This window comes from Pterocles gutturalis, unplaced genomic scaffold (assembly GCF_000699245.1).
Source record: "Pterocles gutturalis isolate BGI_N339 unplaced genomic scaffold, ASM69924v1 scaffold8169, whole genome shotgun sequence".
NCBI classification, from domain to species: domain Eukaryota; kingdom Metazoa; phylum Chordata; class Aves; order Pterocliformes; family Pteroclidae; genus Pterocles; species Pterocles gutturalis.
This window is the reverse complement of record NW_010135659.1, coordinates 20508-39586: the sequence shown is the minus strand read 5'-3', so window position 1 is coordinate 39586 and position 19079 is coordinate 20508. Positions and strand designations below refer to the sequence as shown.

General features: G+C 49.1%; 1 protein-coding gene across 1 annotated transcript in view; it reads left to right on the top strand.

Annotated features, from left to right (window-relative positions):
* The first annotated feature begins 2755 nt into the window (after window positions 1-2755).
* HDLBP (high density lipoprotein binding protein) overlaps window positions 2756-19079 on the top strand; it is a 19793-nt gene continuing 3469 nt past the window's right edge. Inside the window, 24 exon segments of the mRNA XM_010081982.1 lie at window positions 2756-2828; window positions 3370-3482; window positions 4403-4557; window positions 5122-5337; window positions 7294-7500; window positions 7962-8177; window positions 9017-9223; window positions 9437-9544; window positions 10118-10222; window positions 10617-10695; window positions 11352-11491; window positions 11796-11900; window positions 12163-12276; window positions 12541-12627; window positions 12767-12898; window positions 13209-13426; window position 14004; window positions 14215-14436; window positions 14654-14872; window positions 16136-16274; window positions 17027-17181; window positions 17796-17900; window positions 18617-18704; window positions 18707-18741. Coding sequence (XP_010080284.1) covers window positions 3407-3482; window positions 4403-4557; window positions 5122-5337; window positions 7294-7500; window positions 7962-8177; window positions 9017-9223; window positions 9437-9544; window positions 10118-10222; window positions 10617-10695; window positions 11352-11491; window positions 11796-11900; window positions 12163-12276; window positions 12541-12627; window positions 12767-12898; window positions 13209-13426; window position 14004; window positions 14215-14436; window positions 14654-14872; window positions 16136-16274; window positions 17027-17181; window positions 17796-17900; window positions 18617-18704; window positions 18707-18741 — 3129 coding nt within the window. The 5' untranslated portion in view covers window positions 2756-2828; window positions 3370-3406.

Here is a 19079-nt window from a genome sequence, read left to right as displayed (position 1 = left end):
TGAAGTCTGGCTGCGCCTCAGATGGACAACGAGAGACCCCGTCCTGCCACGCAGCAGCTGTCCGCCCGCCTGATCCCTCCGAAACCCCGGGGCCTCAGCCTGCCGTGTCGGGGAGAGCCAGGGGGTTTCCAGAGAGTGAGGAGTTTCACCTGTGACCGCTCACCTACCAGGAGATCCCCAGGCACTGCGTGAGCATCTGACAGGGGACAGCGGCTTGCCAACCCAGCCCTGCTGTTGCGTGCAGTCCTGGCTGCGTCTGACTTCAGTTCCCTTGATTAACAAAATGATGATATTTTTATTAAATACAGTTTTAAAGAGTGGGTAACTGGTGTTTCAGTCCACAGACACTGATGGTATTGGCAGTGTAACTCATGGCTTTGCTTTTGTTTCTCTTTGTACAAGGGTTTCCCATGTGGTTAGGTCTGTTCCTTGCTGGAGGTTATTTTTAGGATTATTTCGGTCTCTTTTAAGTGCACTCTAGACTTCTGAAACTTCTTTTGGCCCACAAAGCCAGCGCTACAGACAGTGTATAAACTAGGCAGCTTAAAACCTGTTGACCCAGTCAGCCGCACATTAGCACAACGTATCTGTAACCTCAGTTTCAAAACCTGAAGTGAGAAGCTAAGGAGGCGTAGGCTCCAAATACGACGCCTGAGCTGCTGATTTTGACGTTACATTTAAAATGCCATTCTGATGGCACCCTCTGGTTTTGAACGGAGGTGAGTCTCTCATGCCTACAGTATTCCAGATGTTTGGGGTTCCTGGAGACGAAGACCATTTGTTCTCAGCTTGCTGTGTGGGTGATGAAGCAGAAATTAATACAGATAAACTCTGCCCTTAGATTTCTCTTTGAATGTCTAGCTGTTCTCTGCGGTGAAGGCTGCGAGGAAGAGCTCTGCAGCTGGTGTGGACACGGTGAAACCAGCAGCTGTGCCTTGAGGTCGTGGCTCGCAGGCAGGCGCTATATTGGGTGTCGTTCACTGACTTCTCATCCTTACCCTCCTCTAGGGAGCAGAGCACATGCAAGATGAGCCAGGTGGTGCTTTCCTGAGAACGGAGACTTACAAGCACATCCACGCTGTTAGCAAGGCTCTAGCCAGACCTTGGCAGCTGCTTGTAATGTCTGGGATGCTTCTCACTCCTTTCCTCGTTCAGGTTTGCAGCTTTCTGTGAGATGGTGGCAGCTTTGATAGCAACTCAACAGGCTGGAGGAGCTGCCGGCTGAGTCTGCGGGCCTTGCGGAAATGCTCCGGGACACGTGCCGTGCTGCTGATGCGCGTTCCTTGGTTCTGCGGCAGCTGGAGCCACACAGTTGTGTACCACAGACACGTAACCACGCGTTACACCATGGCGTAACCACGGACAGCAAGGACAACTCAATTTCTCTGAGATTAGGTTGCTAGCTGCCCTTTTGTGTAGACCAGCAAATCCCTTGCAGAGCCCCTGCACGGTGCAGCAGCTGTGCTCCAGGCAGCATGGCTGGCTGGCCTGCTTGCTGCCACCTTGTAGTAGCAGATCGTTACAGGATTAATTGCAACATTAGCTCTGTTTAGCTTTGATAGCGCAGGTGGTGTTGCCTTGTAGCCGGGTCAGAGGCATGCTGAACAGGGAGAAATACCCTGGCCGTCCCTGCGGTGCGCATCGGGCCTGGGTTCTTCCCTCCTTTCCTTCTGCTCTGCCACCTTCTGGTGCTGTGTCACTACATAAGTGTGATGTGAGACGCTCCATCAGCAGTGCAGTGGTTTTGGGAGTCTTTTCTGGCACTTTGGGAGGTCAGAAATGGCACTGGCAGTTCACTGGCAAGAGTCTGAGGTTGCGGTTGGGAACAAGGTCTGTGCAGCACTCTGGGGTTGTGTGGGAGAGGGGCTTCTTGTCCCATGACCAGTCAGAGGCACTGGATTTTAGGAGCCTGTAAGCCCTGCAAGAGCACGCATGACTGCTGGGGGGGGCTCCAGGTGTGGGGAACTGGTTTACATCTGGCAGAGTGTGCACTGTACCAGCTTTTACATTTCTACTTAGATTCCTGATCACTTTTTCAGTAAATCTGCAAATCCAGATACAGGAGATGTAAAGCTTCCAACAACAGTGTATTTTTTTCCTGGTTCCATCTTGCGTACACGTTTAAAATAGTCCATGTAAACCAGTGTGGGTTTTGTTCTTCCGACTTGCAGACTTAGGCCTGGAGACAGAGTTCAGTGCCTGGTGCATGATCTTATTACAATAAAAAGTGAAGAGGTGGACTGGCCAGCAGCTGTTGGTGGATAGCCCTGAGTGTTTGCCTCAGTTTGCGAGGATGTCTGTGTTGATTCACCCAAGCTCCACTAAACTACATTCCTAACTTCTGACTGATGGCAGTGTTGTTGGCAGGTTTTCAGGTTGTTAGTCTTCTCCAACTAGATGTTGATGCTCTTGCTTGCAACCCTGAAATTTCATGTCTATGTTGCACATCTGTTATTAATTGACTGTATTTTTGCCTGATACTGGATGGCTGCTCCTGTAGTCAGTGTGATGAAAGAGTAGCTACTCTAGCCTTCCTGCTGTGAGGTTTAAGTAGATAGTGGTGTTGCCTGTAGCTCATAAAACGTGACAGGTAAAGTATGGCGAGGTGTGACTCAGTATGAGAATGTTTTGGATAGGGTGCAAGTTTGAAAGGCAGTACAGGCGGTGGTGCTCTTTTGAAAGTTACAGTAATGGGGGTGTTATGTTTTGCTGTTGTCTTGGAGCAGTCGCATAAATATTTTTCTTTTTTCCTCTATAAAGCAAAAGCTGGCAGGCTGACAAACGGGCAGCTTACAGGACGGACTCTCTGGCTACTGACCATTTAGCTGGTAAGTTCTCATTTTGGGACAGCCAAATATCTTGCTGTTGCTGAGCTTGCTTATCGGAGTGGCTTTTGGAGTGTATCCCTAAGTCTGAGGGAGTTCAGGCACCTCAATAAGTCTTTTTCAGGAAGAGGCAGCATCCTGGGCCCTTTTGTTTTCTCTCCAGGGTTACACAGTGGTCTTGGACTGTTTATTCAGGGTTCAGATACCCATTTAAAAATTGCACACCATTAATAATTGATAGATTAATTAGAGGATACTTTAACAACTTCTGGTGTCCCCCTTTCCAGTGACCTTCTTAGGTTGCACATCCTCTGCCTTCTTAATGAGGAGCTGTGGTTTTGGTGACCCCTGTGCTGTGAGGCACTATCCCCCCTGAGTTCCTGTCTGGGTCACCGAGAGAACCGGACAGCTGACTGGCACTGTAGGTGCTTTTCAAGAGGCTGATTATAAACGTGTTCAGAAACACTTCCTTTGTTTTCTTGGAGTGACTTCCGTGCATCTTGAATGGTGGTGTTAGTAGCGCTGCCACCTCTGTCTCTTCCAGTGGCATACCCGGATTGTGTGTGGGTGGGAAGTCGACAATGAGCTCCGTGGCAGTTTTGACCCAGGAGAGCTTCGCTGAACACCGCAGTGGCCTGACTCAGCAGCAGGTGAAAGGTGAGCAAATTCAGTTGAGTTCCTGTGATGTGCTTCTAAATACAGTCTGCACAGACACGGTTCCTTGCTGTTAGCCAAGCTTGCTCCGCGCGTCCAGCTCCCCACAAGTGTGCACATGTTGCGTTCTCCATTCCTGGACTGGTGGCCTACCAACTCTGGCTTTCCCCCACCAGCAGCACAGTGGTGATGCTGCACAGCGCAGGGCCAGGAAGAGGCAAGCCTCAGATCTCTGCAGAGCTCTGGCTAGCCATGCTGTCAGCTGTGGGATGGGGCACATGCAAGACAGGGGCATTGGGCTACGAGGGAGCCTCATGAGACCAGTGTGCTGGGCTGTCATTTCCTTCCTTTGCTCAGCCAGGTGCTGGGGAAAGTCAGTATAACTGTACTAACTGACTCTGATGGGTTTCGGCACCCATCCTCCAGCTGTGAGCTGGTCCTCTTGGCATGGCCCAGTGCCCAGCTGAGTCAGCTGTAAGGTACAGGCTTTCCCTTGGCTGTGCCCTAACTACAGCGCTTCTCTCTGCCTTCCCTCCTGGGTATACGTTTGTTTGATCCCCTTCTGACCTGCAGCCTTGCGCTGTTCCTTTCACTTCTTTCTGCTCAGCCTGTTCTCCCCTAATTAAGCCCCTCTTGACAAAGTTGGCAGTAGTGTGCTGTTTGCTGCCACCATTCACTTGCACGTTCACTTCCAGCTCAGACGAGACTGGCTGTTCATGGCACCTGCTGTGGTTTCTGCTATGCTGAGGTCAGTCGTGCTCCACACTTGGCTGCTCCACAAGCACAACTGTAATAGGATTAATAGTCGTGCACAAGTCATTTGCTCACCCTTGTTAGTGGTGCCTAAATACAATTGCACTGCCTATGAATAGGGCTGTTTCTGTGGGAAGAGCATCTCATGTACCCTGTTTGCTTCACCACAGTTACAGCTTTAAACTCTGAAGAAGAGAATGATCCTCCAACCTACAAGGAAGCCTTCCCTCCGCTCCCTGAGAAAGCACCATGTTTGGAAGCTGCCCACGAACCTGCTGGGCCCTGGAGCAAAATCCGACCAATAAAGGCTTCTGTCATCACTCAGGTTGGTGGGAGTGGGTGTCTTATCTCCCTCCTTCTCCTCCCTCTAAAAAATTGGTGAAGTGAAGCTTTCCCTGGAGTATGAAATCCTTAGTGTGTCAGATTGACAGCCTCTTTGCCATACTTTCCCCTGGGGCGTGAGGAGGACTGCAGCTGAGGGCTAGGACTGCTCTGGAGGGGAGGGATGTGTTGCAAAACTGTCCAGAAAAAGCACTGCATCCCTGTTCCACAGGTAGCTGGAGCAGGCCTGAAGGGAGGATTGCAGAATTCAAGTAGTGAGCGCTAATCCATTAAAGTATTCCCCCTGTAATTTCACACTGTTGCCTGTGTGATGTTTAGGCAAAAGTTTAGGAAGACGCCCACTGTGGGACAAACTGCCTGCTGCAGCGTTCTTGCACTTTGCCTGGTCGCAGCTGGTGTCTCCCCTGGAAAGGCTGATGGGTTGCACAAACTTGGGGCTCGGTGTGCCAGTAAAATCCTGTATGGCGATAAGGGAGGGAGGCACTGGCGATCAAATCATACTGACTGCTTGCTGTGCTCTTCTTTTATCTGTCCTGTGGCTGATCAGGTGTTTCACGTGCCACTGGAGGAGAGGAAGTACAAGGACATGAATCAGTTTGGAGAAGGCGAGCAAGCCAAGATCTGCCTTGACATCATGCAGAAGACAGGAGCTCACCTGGAGCTGTCTCTCGCAAAGGACCAGGGCCTTTCGATCATGGTCTCTGGCAAGCTGGAAGCAGTCATGAAGGCTCGGAAGGAGATTGTCGCTCGGCTGCAGACTCAGGTGAGGGCATCTAACTGTTTCTCACTTCATCTTTGCTCTTCCCCAAGACTCGCAAATGCTTTGAGACCCTTGGGCATGTGTGCTTATAAGCCGAAGAGGTGTTATTAGATGACTAATTCAGCTTTGCCATATATTTTCAAAGCACACAATTGGCAATTTGGAATGGAAATGAGGCTTAAAATAGGGTTCAGAGCTAATTACAGGCCATGGTGTTGCATGGAGGGTGGAGCCTGCAATCTTTGAACACTTGAATTGCAGACAGTGAATTTGTGCTGAGGTGCTGGTGCCGAAGGGGGTGCAGGCCCCTCACACAAAGCTAGTAGTGTGTGAGAATGGGACTTCACTTTCTCTGAAGTCTTTCAGAGGAGAACATGGAGGGATGGGAGCAAGAAAGTAGAAGAGAGGAGATCTTGCTGAAAGCTTCAGGTCAGGGTTCTGGATTGTGTAACTGGAGCCACACTGGTAAGGAGCCACAGCCCCGTTGTTTCAGTTGCATCTCCTTTCAGTCCTCTAGGTTTTGATTTCTCACCTGTAGATTCTTGAGTTCATAATCAAGGTGGTAGTTCTTGTTAGGATATATCACAGCCAGCTCTCACAGTGTGTTTTAAAGTGTAACATCAAAGGTAGTTAATGCAATAGTTAATACCATGTCTGCTTAGTGTTGTTCAGCCCATGTGTCGTACCCTGCCAGAGGGAAGAGAAAGGGACAAACCCTACATAATGTACCTCTGAAAAAATAGTTCAGGTCGTACTGACACAGATCCATGATCCACTGTCCTCAAATACACCTCCTACTGCCGTGGCCGTAGGTCTGAAAGGTGTGTCTGTATTCCTAACTTCTCCCTGGCATGGCTGGCTACAGTACAGGGCCACAGAATTGAAGAGTGGCACCAAGTGATTTTTTTTTTTTTTTTATTTGTAGCTTGAATTTTAAGTGTCTTAATTACTGTTACGTATTCACAGGGATCGAGAGCATGGTAGCAATCCTAAACTATGAGGTCAATAAAAACTCAGTGAGAAGGGAAGAAGTCAGGAATCCCTGTTATACACCAGCCCGTTAATGGTAGGTTGAGAGAAGCTCTTGGGACCCCTTTTCTAAAAGGGACCTTCTAGAAGCAGTCCCAGGAGCAGCATGTGCTACATTGAAGACACCTTAGCACATAGTAGCGGTAAGCATCCCCTAGCTGTCTGCCTGCTGGGATAGGTTTCTGGTGTTGAATTTCTGTTTCCTAAGAGTCAGACTGTGTGTCTTGTACTCTGTAGCCTTGGCAGCAGATGTCAGAGTTCAGATAAACTCCACCCATGAGCCTTCCAGTACCTGAAGGGGGCCTACAGGAGAGATGGGGAGGCACTCTTTATCAGGGGGGGTAGTGACAGGACAAGGGGTAATGGGTATAAGCTAAAAGAGGGTAAATTTAGACTAGACATTAGGAAGAAATTTTTCACTGTGCAGGTGGTGAGACACTGGAACAGGTTGCCCAGAGAAGCTGTGGATGCCCCATCCCTGGAGGGGTCCTGGTCTAGGGGGAGGTGTCCCTGCCCATGGCAGGGGGGTTGGAACTTGATGATCTTTAAGGTCCTTTCCGAGCCAAACCATTCTGTGATTCTATGATTCTATCAACTCAGTTGTTGTCTGGTACTGCTCCAGTGGCTTACACTGGAGGATAGGCACCTCCTTGTCTGTGCCTGAAGGCCTTTGCTAATTCAGAAAGCTACTCCTGTGCAAACAGAAGGGTTTTGAGGGAAAGGTGGGGTTTAGACTCCTGGTATACAGGTACTGTAGATAAACTGTTCTGGTACAGTATCAGTCCTCAGACAGAATGTGCTGGGAAGGCATTGTATTTGTTCCTCAGTGGTACCGTTAAGTAGCATCTAACATGCTTTCCCTGGCTCTGTTCCTGTGGCTCTGCCAGTGCAGGCAAGGGTTCTCACAGATATTTGGTTCCCGCATTGCAGGCTTCAGCGACAGTTGCCATCCCCAAGGAGCACCACCGTTTTGTCATTGGAAAGAATGGCGAGAAGCTGCAGGACCTGGAGCTCAAAACTGCAACCAAAATCCAGATCCCCCGCCCGGATGACCCCAGCAACCAGATCAAGATCACCGGCACTAAAGAAGGGATTGAGAAGGCCCGACACGAGATCCTGCTTATCTCTGCTGAGCAGGTACTTCAGTTCTGTGATCTCTCTTGTGGCATTACCTGGACAGCCATTTTGCTTCTCCATGTTATGTTAGAAGTTTGTAGCCACTGTGACTGCAGTCAGTGGCTAATATGTTTTAGTCTGAACAGAGATGGATACTGCGCCACTGGCTGTATGAGCACTGCTGCCAAGTTCCGCAACTTCTGGTTCTCCATTTTGTCCATATCTGAAGCCAGATAAGCATGTTTCTTATTTGAAGTGAACCATATTAGGTGCCAGCTGAGATAAGGTGGGAGATTACAGAGGCATCAGCAGCAACAGCAGTATTTGTAGGTTGAAAGGGATGGAAATCTACAAGCCTACAAACTAAAAGGTGTTCTTGGGCCAGAGTGTCAAGCTAGACAGTGCTGTGAACTTAGCTGTGTCTGGCAGAGACTGTAACATAGAGGACAGTTCCCACCGAGGTCTGTTCTGGGTTCTTGCAGGATAAGCGTGCTGTGGAGCGGCTGGATGTGGAGAAAGTGTACCACCCCTTCATTGCTGGCCCTTACAACAAGCTGGTGAGCGAGCTCATGCAGGACACAGGGACACGCATCAACATCCCTCCACCCAGCGTCAACAAGACAGAGATAGTCTTCACAGGAGAAAAGGAGCAGCTAGCCCAGGCTGTGGCTCGTGTTAAGAAGATCTATGAGGAGAAGGTATGGATGGTCTATAAAGCTTCCCATCTTCCCCCCAACTGCTCACAGTGCCTCTTCCTTTCTTGTTCTGCTTTTGTGCATCCCTCTGTTGGCATCCTCCTCATGTCAGCTCTGGCTCAGCAGCCCTTGCAGTACATGGCCCTTTGATCTTACTGTTTCCTCGCTCAGCAGAGTGGGATTTGAGGTGATACTACCAGGATGGTGACAGATTTCTTGGTTTTCTGTGTCGTGGGGATGAACAGAGCACAAAGAGCTCCAGCTCCCCTGTCTCTTGTTCGCACAGGTGCTACTGAGGAAGGAAGTGTGAATTTTACAGTGGTGGCCAGCTGGCAGTATCAGAGTTGCTACATAAGTAGAAGTTGCTGAAGAGCGAATTTCTCTCCAGTTTGTTTTCTGCAGCCAGCATCACTTGGTGTGTGTTGAAGGGCTGGTTTTCCTCATGGTTTGCTTTGTGTTTGTGCCAGTCTGGATTTCAGCAGAGATAATCAGCTTATAGCCTAGTAACCTACCTGGTGTTGCACTACAGTTCTGCCCGGAGGACGGCTGGCTGTTGAGCCCTGTTGTGCAAGGAGGTGTGTGTGTACGTGGTCTCTTCTGTGTAGTGTTCCAGGGAGCTTGACACATAATACGGGTTTTGTACTTCACCTGTGAATTTTTGAGCACAAGGCTTTCTGTGGGCAGGGGCCCAAAGAGTGCTACGATACTGCGGAACCACTGTGCTCATCTTTGCTTTGCTCTGTCCTGGGTGCAGAGTTTCACTGCATCTTGTGCCTCTTCCTTTTGCTCTTGTCCTTCCCTTCCCCCCTGTGATTGATGCCCCAGTGCCTCTGCCCCTACAGAAAAAGAAGACTACAACCATTGCAGTGGAGGTGAAGAAGTCCCAGCACAAGTATGTCATCGGCCCCAAGGGGAATTCCCTGCAGGAGATCTTGGAGAAAACTGGAGTCTCTGTCGAGATCCCACCCACTGACAGCAGCTCGGAGACGGTGATACTGCGAGGCGAGCCTGAAAAGCTTGGGCAAGCATTGACTGAAGTCTATGCAAAGGTACTGATGACATGGGCTAGGCCTTCTTTGAAAGTCCCATAAAGACACATCCATGAGCACTGACAGGTGTAGGAAGGGTGGTCTCTGTTGGGCTGTTAGAGGTGCAGCTTAGAAGTCAATATTGAGGGTTCAGCATGAGGATTGGAACTGAATTTTTGTGAAGACCTCTTCCAGTCTGTCCATCAAACAGTTTATCTGTTTTTTCTCTCTCAGGCCAACAGTTTTACCGTCTCCTCGGTCTCTGCCCCCTCTTGGCTTCATCGTTTCATTATTGGAAAGAAAGGACAAAACCTGGCCAAAATAACTCAGCAGATGCCAAAGGTATGGATGAGCTGGTTAGCTTAGCCCCGTCTCATGTAGAATATGGTTTAGGCCAGCTCACTCTCTGTAGAAGAGAGAAATGTATTCTAGCATGGGTAAAACTGGGGAGGAGATGACATAGATCTTAATATTAAGGGGAGCCTCTCTTTTAGTGCTGCAAACACTAGTCATCCTACATTATTCTTATGGGTTTAGCTCTTCAAAGGAAGCTTTATGTGGTACTATTTTGAGAATTGGTGTAGATAGAATAGGATTTGTAGGATACCTGCAAATGCTGACTTCAACGAGCCTTCTCCCTGGTGAGTTAGATGATACCTAGAGAAAGGCTTGGTGAGTAACGTCTCCAAAGCCCTTGCAGACTCCAGGACAGCACCAAAGCCTTGGGCTCTGGACACTGTGATATGGCTTGATTGTAAGTTACCTACTTCTGAAACCATGGGAATTATGTGTGTACTTTGTGGGAAGGAAGCCATCTCTTACGGGCAGGGATTGATGGTGGAGACCTGACTAATGGCATTGACCTGGCTTGTAGCTTAGAAAAGTCTTACTTGATTCATTGCCTTGTGTGTCAAGGTTCACATCGAATTCACTGAAGGAGAGGATAAAATCACTTTGGAAGGACCTACAGAAGATGTGAATGTGGCTCAGGAACAGATTGAAGTCATGGTCAAGGATCTGGTAAGTTGGTGTTACTAGTTCCCGTACATAGGAAGAAAGTGGGGGAAGAAGGTACAGCAGAGCAGAGATGATGAGATGTATATCACATCTGTATGATGTCTTGATGTGCTTAACAGAACTTGGAGAAGACAAGTTGTGTGGCAGATGGATGCAACCCTTAGTTGCAAAGCTTGTCCATGGCATTCTTAAAAAATCAGGAGCAGGTCGTAAATCTTTTGATTTAATCTAGATGATTAAATGCTTCACAACCGTGGCACTGTCAGCTTGAACCAGAGGAGTGCTTGTAGCTGACAACTGGAGATTCAGTGCCAACGCTGGCAGTAAGCAGCTACTTGGGGTTTAAGACAGGAAAAGTGGTGGCCTGCCCTACCTAACCCTATACAATTCTTTATAGATCAACCGGATGGATTATGCAGAAATCAACGTTGACCACAAATTCCATCGACACCTCATTGGCAAGAATGGAGCTAACAGTAAGTGGGGTGCCTTTCTAATCCTTCCTGTGCTCACACTCTCCATGTTTAGTAGATCATATCAGGGGCTCTGTAACTCATCCAGTGTGCCGTCTCCGTCACATTTCTTCTGCTCTTCTGAAGTGGTGTTGGCACAAGGAGATAAATGGGCAGTGAGGCCTTCGGGTGGCTTTAATGTGTGGAAGTTTCTTGGGAGGTTGAACAGTGGTGGGATTACTTTGCCATGTCCTGGAGGAATTTTTTTTTTCTTTTAAAGTTGCTCTGTGTGAATTACATTTTAGCAGCAGATTGGGTGTGGTGGAAATCTGCTTGGTGAGTTTCTCCCCGAAAAAGAATTTGGGATTAGAAATGAATGATCATCTACTAATCTAAATGTGGTGCTGTTTGGGGAAGAAACAGATGCCTCACTCTGGCAAGCAAACAGTTGGCTCTGTAGATGCTGCAGTATTCACTTGTACAGGTTCTTGTGTGGCATAGATCTGCTTTCACTGAACTCCAGGGTGAACAGGCACTTTTCCCTGTTTCAGCCCCGTCCCACTGGCCCCTTCTCAGAGGCTGGTTTACTTCTTAACCAGCCTCTAAGCAGTGATAATCAAGGTGCGTTGCTTCCAAGTCTTGGCCTAGCAGACTGTGTCACCACAGTCTTTGCCTTCAAGTTAACAGGATTAAGGACCTCTACAAGGTGTCTGTGCGCATTCCCCCGGACAATGAGAAGAGCAATCTGATCAGAATTGAAGGAGACCCACAGGGGGTCCAACAGGCCAAGAAAGAGCTGCTGGAACTCGCTTCCCGTATGGTGAGTAGGATGTGATGCTTGGGAGACCACAGGGTTTGAGCTCTTACGTTCCCTCATAATCTCCTGATGTAAGTGTGTGCCCTTTGCCCACCGAGGACTTGGATCTCATGACAAGTGGAAGTTCCTCTTCACAGCAGTGTTCCTCTCTTCCCTTGGGTACTCCTTCACTTTCAACCTAGACTGAATTTTGTCTAGAGGAGAAAAGAGGGACAATGCTGGCAAGTAAACTGTCAGACAACAAGGTGATAAATAAAAGTATATGGCTCTACTGCTGAACGCTCAATGTAAATTCTGTTGTCATCAGGAAAATGAACGCACCAAGGACCTAATTATCGAGCAGAAATTCCACCGGACCATCATTGGGCAGAAGGGTGAGCGGATCCGGGAAATCCGGGAGAAATTCCCAGAGGTAAGGCTTTCTAGGAGATGAGGAATCCAGAGGGGATGTTTCCTACTTGAGTAGTAGGCACATTGTCACTGAAATAATATATTTAGTGGCTCTGTATCTAATATGTATGAGAAGATAGTTCTTTTGGCCAGAGGCTGCTAACACAGTTACCCCTTTTCTGAATGGGAAAGGGGACATGTAGGATCCTGCCAACCTTTGCCTGCGTCTGACACAGCAATTCTCGCGTTTGCTTGAGTTAACTATAAATGACCACCTCTTGCAGGTTATCATCAACTTCCCAGACCCTGCGCACAAGAGTGACATCGTCCAACTTAGAGGTCCCAAAAATGAGGTGGAGAAGTGCACCAAGTACATGCAAAAGATGGTGGCAGACCTGGTAAGGGGGCCTTCTGTCTGCTCTTCTCTCCTACATGCCTGAATAACCCTGGAATAAAGCAGAGCAGGTGACAGGGGCTAAATACCTGTTACTTAAGGGCTATAGGGGAAGGTACTTGCCTTTGCTTTTTCTTGCAAGTTTCTCTTATAGAGAACTTCCTTGGGTCTAAGCCTATTGTCAAAAGCTCGTTTACCAGGTTCCTGGGACGGGGCCTCACTTGCCATGACAGTCTGATCTTCAGTTCTCCCTTCCTTTCTCTGTTAGGTTGAAAACAGCTTTTCTATTTCTGTCCCCATCTTCAAACAATTCCACAAGAACATCATAGGGAAAGGAGGTGCTAACATCAAGAAGGTGAGATATCTTTCCTATGTTCAGTGCTCATTATGGTCACTGCCTACAGTTAAGTCCCACTTGCTGCTCTCTCCTGCTCATTGGTGATGTCAAATATTACCTCCAAGGGCTTGAGTTTATTTTTTTTCCTTTGTGGCAGATCCGTGAAGAAAGCAACACCAAAATTGATCTCCCAGCAGAGAACAGCAACTCAGAGACAATTGTTATCACAGGCAAGAGAGCAAACTGTGAGGCTGCTCGTCACAGAATTCTTGCCATCCAGAAGGAGCTGGTAAGTGAAATGGCTGGCCTGTTGCAGATGAGGGACTTGAAAATGTTGCTAGAAGGCATAAATGCAGAAGTGCTTATTGTAGGACAGGGAGGAGACAAATGTGAGTATCAGTCTGCTCTTGACTCTTACACCTAAGTTTGTGGCTGCTCACATGTCAGGAGTAGCCAGTCTGAAACCCTTCTGGTCAGGCATTTCTTACAGATGGGTCAGTCTATAAAGCTCCTAGCAGTGTGGGAGTTGGAGGGTAGGCAGAGTGGGTTCAAACACATTTCTGCAGCTTGACTAACAGCCTGATACTGTCCTCTCTTAGGCCAACATCACAGAGGTGGAGGTCTCTATTCCTTCCAAACTGCACAATTCCCTGATTGGCGCCAAAGGCCGCTTCATCCGCTCCATTATGGAGGAGTGTGGTGGAGTCCACATCCACTTCCCCACTGAGGGCTCTGGCAGTGACACCGTGACCATCAGGGGCCCAGCCCAGGATGTGGAGAAAGCCAAGAAACAGCTGCTGCACCTGGCAGAGGAGAAGTTTGGAAAGGAGCAGATTGTTTTGCCAACTGCTTCTTCTCGGGTGTTGAAGTGATCCCTTCTGCCTGCTGGGAATCCTCTGTCATCAGAGAGCCTAATCCTCTTTGAGGGATTTGACTACAGTTTGGATGATTAAAAGAAAACTATGCTTCCATCCTTGTGACAACAAGTTCTTTCCCCATGGGTAGAAGAACTGTCTGTAATGCTTCTCTGCACAGGCTGGGGACATACTCAAAGTGTTAAGGCTCCCTGTGGTTTGAATGCTGTTGGGTATCCACACTTCTCCAAAACAGCTTACTCTGCATATCTCCTTTACTTTTTTCTTGGTCTCTGACTTCTGGCTCCGGTTCTCTGATTTCACTGCATATATCCAGGTTTGAGAAGTTTGGGGTTACAAGACCTTGCTCTGAGTTGTGGCTGACTGACTGACTGGTTATTTTAATAGCAAGAAAAACCTTGCCTCTGCCGCCAGGCTTGCAGCAGTCAGCAAATAGTTATGCTGCCTTGTGTGAATGTCACACCCTTCTCCTAGAGAAGTCTTTTCTGCTCGTATTCTCACCAGTTGTGTTGAGTGTAGAGTTAGCTTTTCAGCCCTGAGAACATCTTTTGGATAGTGTTTTTAGCTTAACACATCGTATACCTTTTTGACTTGGACAGCACGCTGCATCTACCTTGCTCTTGCAACGCTGCGTATGTGGGTACAGGTAACACACCTACATGCTTACTGTTGATGCTGATGTGTATTTTCTGTATATTGATGTGTCCCATGGGTATCTGACTCCTTTCAGCAAACAAAGAGTTATACCGTGGACCTCCGTGCAAAGCCAGAGTACCACAAATTCCTTATTGGTAAGGGTGGTGGCAACATCCGTAAGGTGCGCGACAACACTGGGGCCCGCATCATCTTCCCAACCTCTGAGGACAAAGATCAGGAGCTGATTACTATCATGGGAACTGAGGAGGCCGTCAAAGAGGCACAGAAGGAGTTGGAGGCCCTCATCAAGAACCTGGTATGAACTAATTTTTCTTGCCTATCAGGGTAGCAAGATGTAATGAGCCAGCATGGAGGGGCTGGTTGTGCTAAGACATCTGCTGCCCTTCACGGGTGCTCAGGAAGATCCTCCTTGCTGTCACTTGTTGGGGTGAGATTGTAAACTGATTGCTGTTAGTGCAGCAGACTCGTGCTTATCACCAGGACAGGCAGGGTTGACTGTCATCTCTTGGCAGGATAACGTGGTTGAAGACTCCATGGTGGTTGACCCCAAGCACCACCGCCACTTTGTCATCCGGAGAGGGCAAGTTCTGCGTGAGATTGCGGATGAGTATGGTGGTGTGATGGTCAGCTTCCCACGCTCTGGCACCCAGAGCGACAAAGTCACCCTCAAGGGAGCCAAGGACTGTGTGGAGGCAGCCAAGAAACGCATCCAGGAGATCATCGAGGACCTGGTATGTCGCAGGAAAACTGTTTCTTCTATGCTTTGTTGCTTCAGCAGTACCCTCCTTGAACCTTCTGTACAGCCAAGCTTTATGTGAATAAGTCCCATAGTAGTTCTGGGATTTGAAGCTTTGCTGTCAACATAAGCATGACCAAGAGGTGATTCTCCCCCTCTACTCACTCTTACGAGACCCCCCCCTGCAGTGCTGCATCCAGCTCTGGCGTCCTCAGCACAGGACAGACACAGAGCTGCTGGAGCGGGGCCAGAGGAGCCACGGAGATGGGCCGAGGCTGGAGCAGCTCCCGTGCGAGGACAGGCTGAGAGAGTTGGGGGGGTGCAGCCTAGAGAAGAGAAGGCTCCTGGGAGACCTTCCAGCAGCTTTCAGTGCTGAAAGGGGGCTACAGGAGAGATGGGGGGTGCTCTGGATCAGGGGGTGCTGGGATGGGATGAGAGGGAACAGTTTTAAGCTGAAAGAGGGGAGATTTAGATGAGATCTGAGGAAGAAATTTTTCACTGTGCGGGTGGTGAGGCAGTGGCCCAGGTTGCCCAGAGAAGCTGTGGATGCCCCATCCCTGGAGGGGTTCAAGGCCAGGCTGGATGAGGCTTTGAGCAACCTGGGCTGGTGGGAGGTGTCCCTGCCCATGGCAGGGGTTGGAACTCGATGATCTTTAAGGTCCTTTCCAACCCAAACCAGTCTGTGATTCTGTGATATGGGGTCTGCAGACTTCAGATCCCAGCCTGGGGACTGGCAGCTGGCTCCAAAATGGCAATACTATATGAAGGAGTTGCCTCCTCTGATCATCTTCTTAGTTTTTAGGAGTAGAAATGGGAGGCCTTTCCTTTATATACTTCTAGACATTAAAGATTGGATCCTTCTTGTGCCTCTCCAAGCCTGGCCCTGGGCATTGGTTGCTCTCTGGGGTTTCCTGTGCTGTTGGTATTGGCTTTTGGAAGCAGTCAGCTAAGCCTGTTCTCTTCCCTTCCTTCCTTTTTATCTTTTGCCTTTCTTTTAATGCTTCCTCCGCTTCAGGGTAATGGAAAGCTTGAGCTTTGGTCTCGGAAGCCTTTAACAGGGGGCAGCCTTCATTAAGAAATCCTCTGCTAACTTTTCAGAGAGGAAGGATTCTAGGATACTTCAGTTCTTCCTCTCTCAGCAGTCATTATCTTTTCTAACTTCTCTCTTTGTCCATTATGGACTTCACCATGCACAAGCATCCTGTTTTCTGGTGTGAAAGAGGCTGCGTCACAATAGAGCAACTCTGCTTTCTCGTAGGAAGCTCAAGTGACAATCGAATGCAACATCCCACAAAAGTTCCACCGCTCCATTATGGGCCCCAAAGGATCACGAATCCAGCAGATCACTCGGGACTATGGTGTGCAGATCAAATTCCCTGACAGGGAGGAGAACCCAGGTATACCCGTGGATGCATGTTTGCGTGGTAGTTGGGGTGATCAATGACTGTAGTGTAGCCTACACTCCATATTAGTGGAGGTGTTTTACTTGAAATCTATGGAGAACTGACCCCAGGTGTTCCCTGCAGTGTCTTGAATGTGGGCTTAGCATCAACCTCGCCCTCTTGGGAAGAGGGGACAGTCTGAGGAGGTAAAACTGCAGACCTGAGTGTTCTGAATGTGTTCTCACCGCAGAGCGCAGGGAGTACAAGGACTTTCCCTGGCAAAAAGGGCTCTACAGGCTTGCCAAGGTCTCGCTGAGCTCTCCTGCTCCTGTTGCTGGGAGTACTAAATTCAGCACAGCTGGGGCCTGTTGGGTACTCTGGTTTAGTACCAGCCGTCCAGCTGTCACATCCAGTGCTGTACTGGTGAACTTCCCTGTTGGGGAAGGAACTGCCAGCCTTTACTTGTTGCCTCTGCTGACATAGGAGTGCAGCCTCTGCTTCCACAGTGCAACTGCAGATCCGTTTTGTGCAGGCAAAGGCAGTATCAATGCTGTGCGGAAACGTGTGGAGCAGACTGTCTCAGTGGATGGTTCATTCCAGCGTAGGCCATGGCAAGCTGCATGTGCTAGGAGTGACCTCCTCCGTAGCAGTCTATAGTGTCTGACCTCTTGTGGCAAAGCCCAGGCTGATCCTGAGGGTCTAGAGCGGGAGATAATGAGCGAGAAGGAGGCTCTGTGTGTTTAACATGAGACTTTCCATGTTTACAGCCCCTGTTGCAGAGCCAGCTGTGCAGGAGAACGGTGAGGAAGGTGGGGAAGGCAAGGACGGGAAGGATGCAGATACCAGCTCCCCAAAGAAGTGCGATATCATCATCATCTCTGGCCGCAGGGAGAAGTGCGAGGCAGCGAAGGAGGCGCTACAGGTATGTGGCTTTCTAGGCCCCTGTAATGTAGCGGTGCCCTGATGCAAGAACCTCACTGCAGGCTTTAGTGGTGGTAATAAGAGCTACTCAGTCAAGGCTGCAGTCCAGGTGGTCACTGATGCTAAATGTGGAGGTGGTCTGTACTGCTCAAGGGAAGTCCTCTGCTGGGTGATTTAGCCTGCTGGTTTGAACCATAGTGCCTGACGTTGCAATTGCTGAAGCTTGTAGGCAGCCCTGGGTTACTTGCCTTAAAAGCATAACGTGCTTGTTTTATGGAGCACAGTTGGAAAGAGAAGGAGTCTGATTGATGCTGAATCATTCTAGCTTTAGTAGACCATGCCATGCTCCTTTAGTGATGTTTTCCAAGTCTCTGCCAAGGACATGAAAACAGCCTGTCCCCAGAGGTGGGGTTTACGATTTCTGGTTTGGAGAAAATGCTTTAACACCCAACAGATCATCTTGGTGTTCGCAGCTGGCCTCTTTTCCTGTAGAGTTTGTATTCTGACTACAAGGGAATGTAGCTCAGTTCAAACATGTCCTTTTGGGCAAGTATATGACAAGCTGAAAGACAGGAGAAGTCTTTCAGCTGGTAAACTGTGCTCCCTCCCTTGCAGGCTCTGGTTCCTGTCACCGTTGAGGTGGAAGTTCCCTTTGATCTTCACCGTTACATCATTGGCCAGAAAGGCAGTGGGATCCGCAAAATGATGGATGAGTTTGAAGTAAGTTGTTGCCCTTCCTCCCATCTCCTCCATCCTGGAGAATCTGTAAGTGACCATGTTTGAGCTGGTGGCAGTCATTTGCGACGTACTTGGTACTGTGTTGGCTTGACCATGGAATACAAGCTCTCTATTAAGAAAATGAGACCTGTGTGATTTAATCCCTGGCTTCAGGGCTTGGTAGGTTTCACGTTGAAGCTGCGTGATGATGCCGTGAGTGTTGCATGGCTTGTTTGGTGCCCTCAGGGATTCCTCATCAGTGTGAGAGTTGTTTTCCTCATAGGCCATGGGAAACAGCTCTGCTGTGCCTGTCCATTTGGGAAAATTCCCCAGAAGCCCACAGGGACTCTTGGGAAAAATGCAAGTTGGTTGCATACAGCGCTATTGAACATGTATTTGTTACCTCCCCAGGCTGGCGCAGGGACTGCTGGGGGCTGAAGCCCTGCAGCAAAGCAATCTGATTTTGATAACCAAAAGAAACAGGGTTCTATTCAAAAACTGTCTAGACACAGTCCCAGGCAGCTGACTCTAGACAGCCCTGCTTGAGCAGGAAGGCTTGGCCAGATGACCTCCAGAGGTCCCTTCCAGCCCCAGTCATTTGGTGATTCTGTGGTTCAGGCTGTCTGCGTGAGAGCTGGTCATGGTGGCAGGGTAGATCAGCGAAATGCCAACCTGCAGTGAGCAGCGATCCAAACCAATAACCATTACGTGTTACTCAGGTGAACATCCAGGTCCCTGCTCCTGAGCTGCAGTCGGATGTCATCACCATCACTGGACTGGCCACCAACCTGGACCGTGCCAAGGCCGGGTTTTGAAGGAGCTGCAAGCTGAACAAGAGGATCGGGTAAGGCCTGTGCCTGTCCTTCCTCCTTCCACCCAAACAAGGCTTCGGCCCCTGGGTGTTCCCTTCAGAAGCTGCCCAGACTTCTGCAACCCTTCTCCTTTCAAGAGCACCCTTAGCTGCTCTGTGGGTGTGGAGTACTCAACCTGTTTAACATGAACTGACAGAGTTTTGGGATTCTACTGTAGGTAACTTTGGACTGCCCTGAGCTCTATCACACTTCCCTTGTGCCTTTGAGACCCTGCAGGGTGGGAACCTCACTGTGCCAGGAGTCTCCCTGTGCCTACTCTCACTGAATCTTTATCACAACTCTGAGTAAATAGGAGAGGGATGAGTTGGAT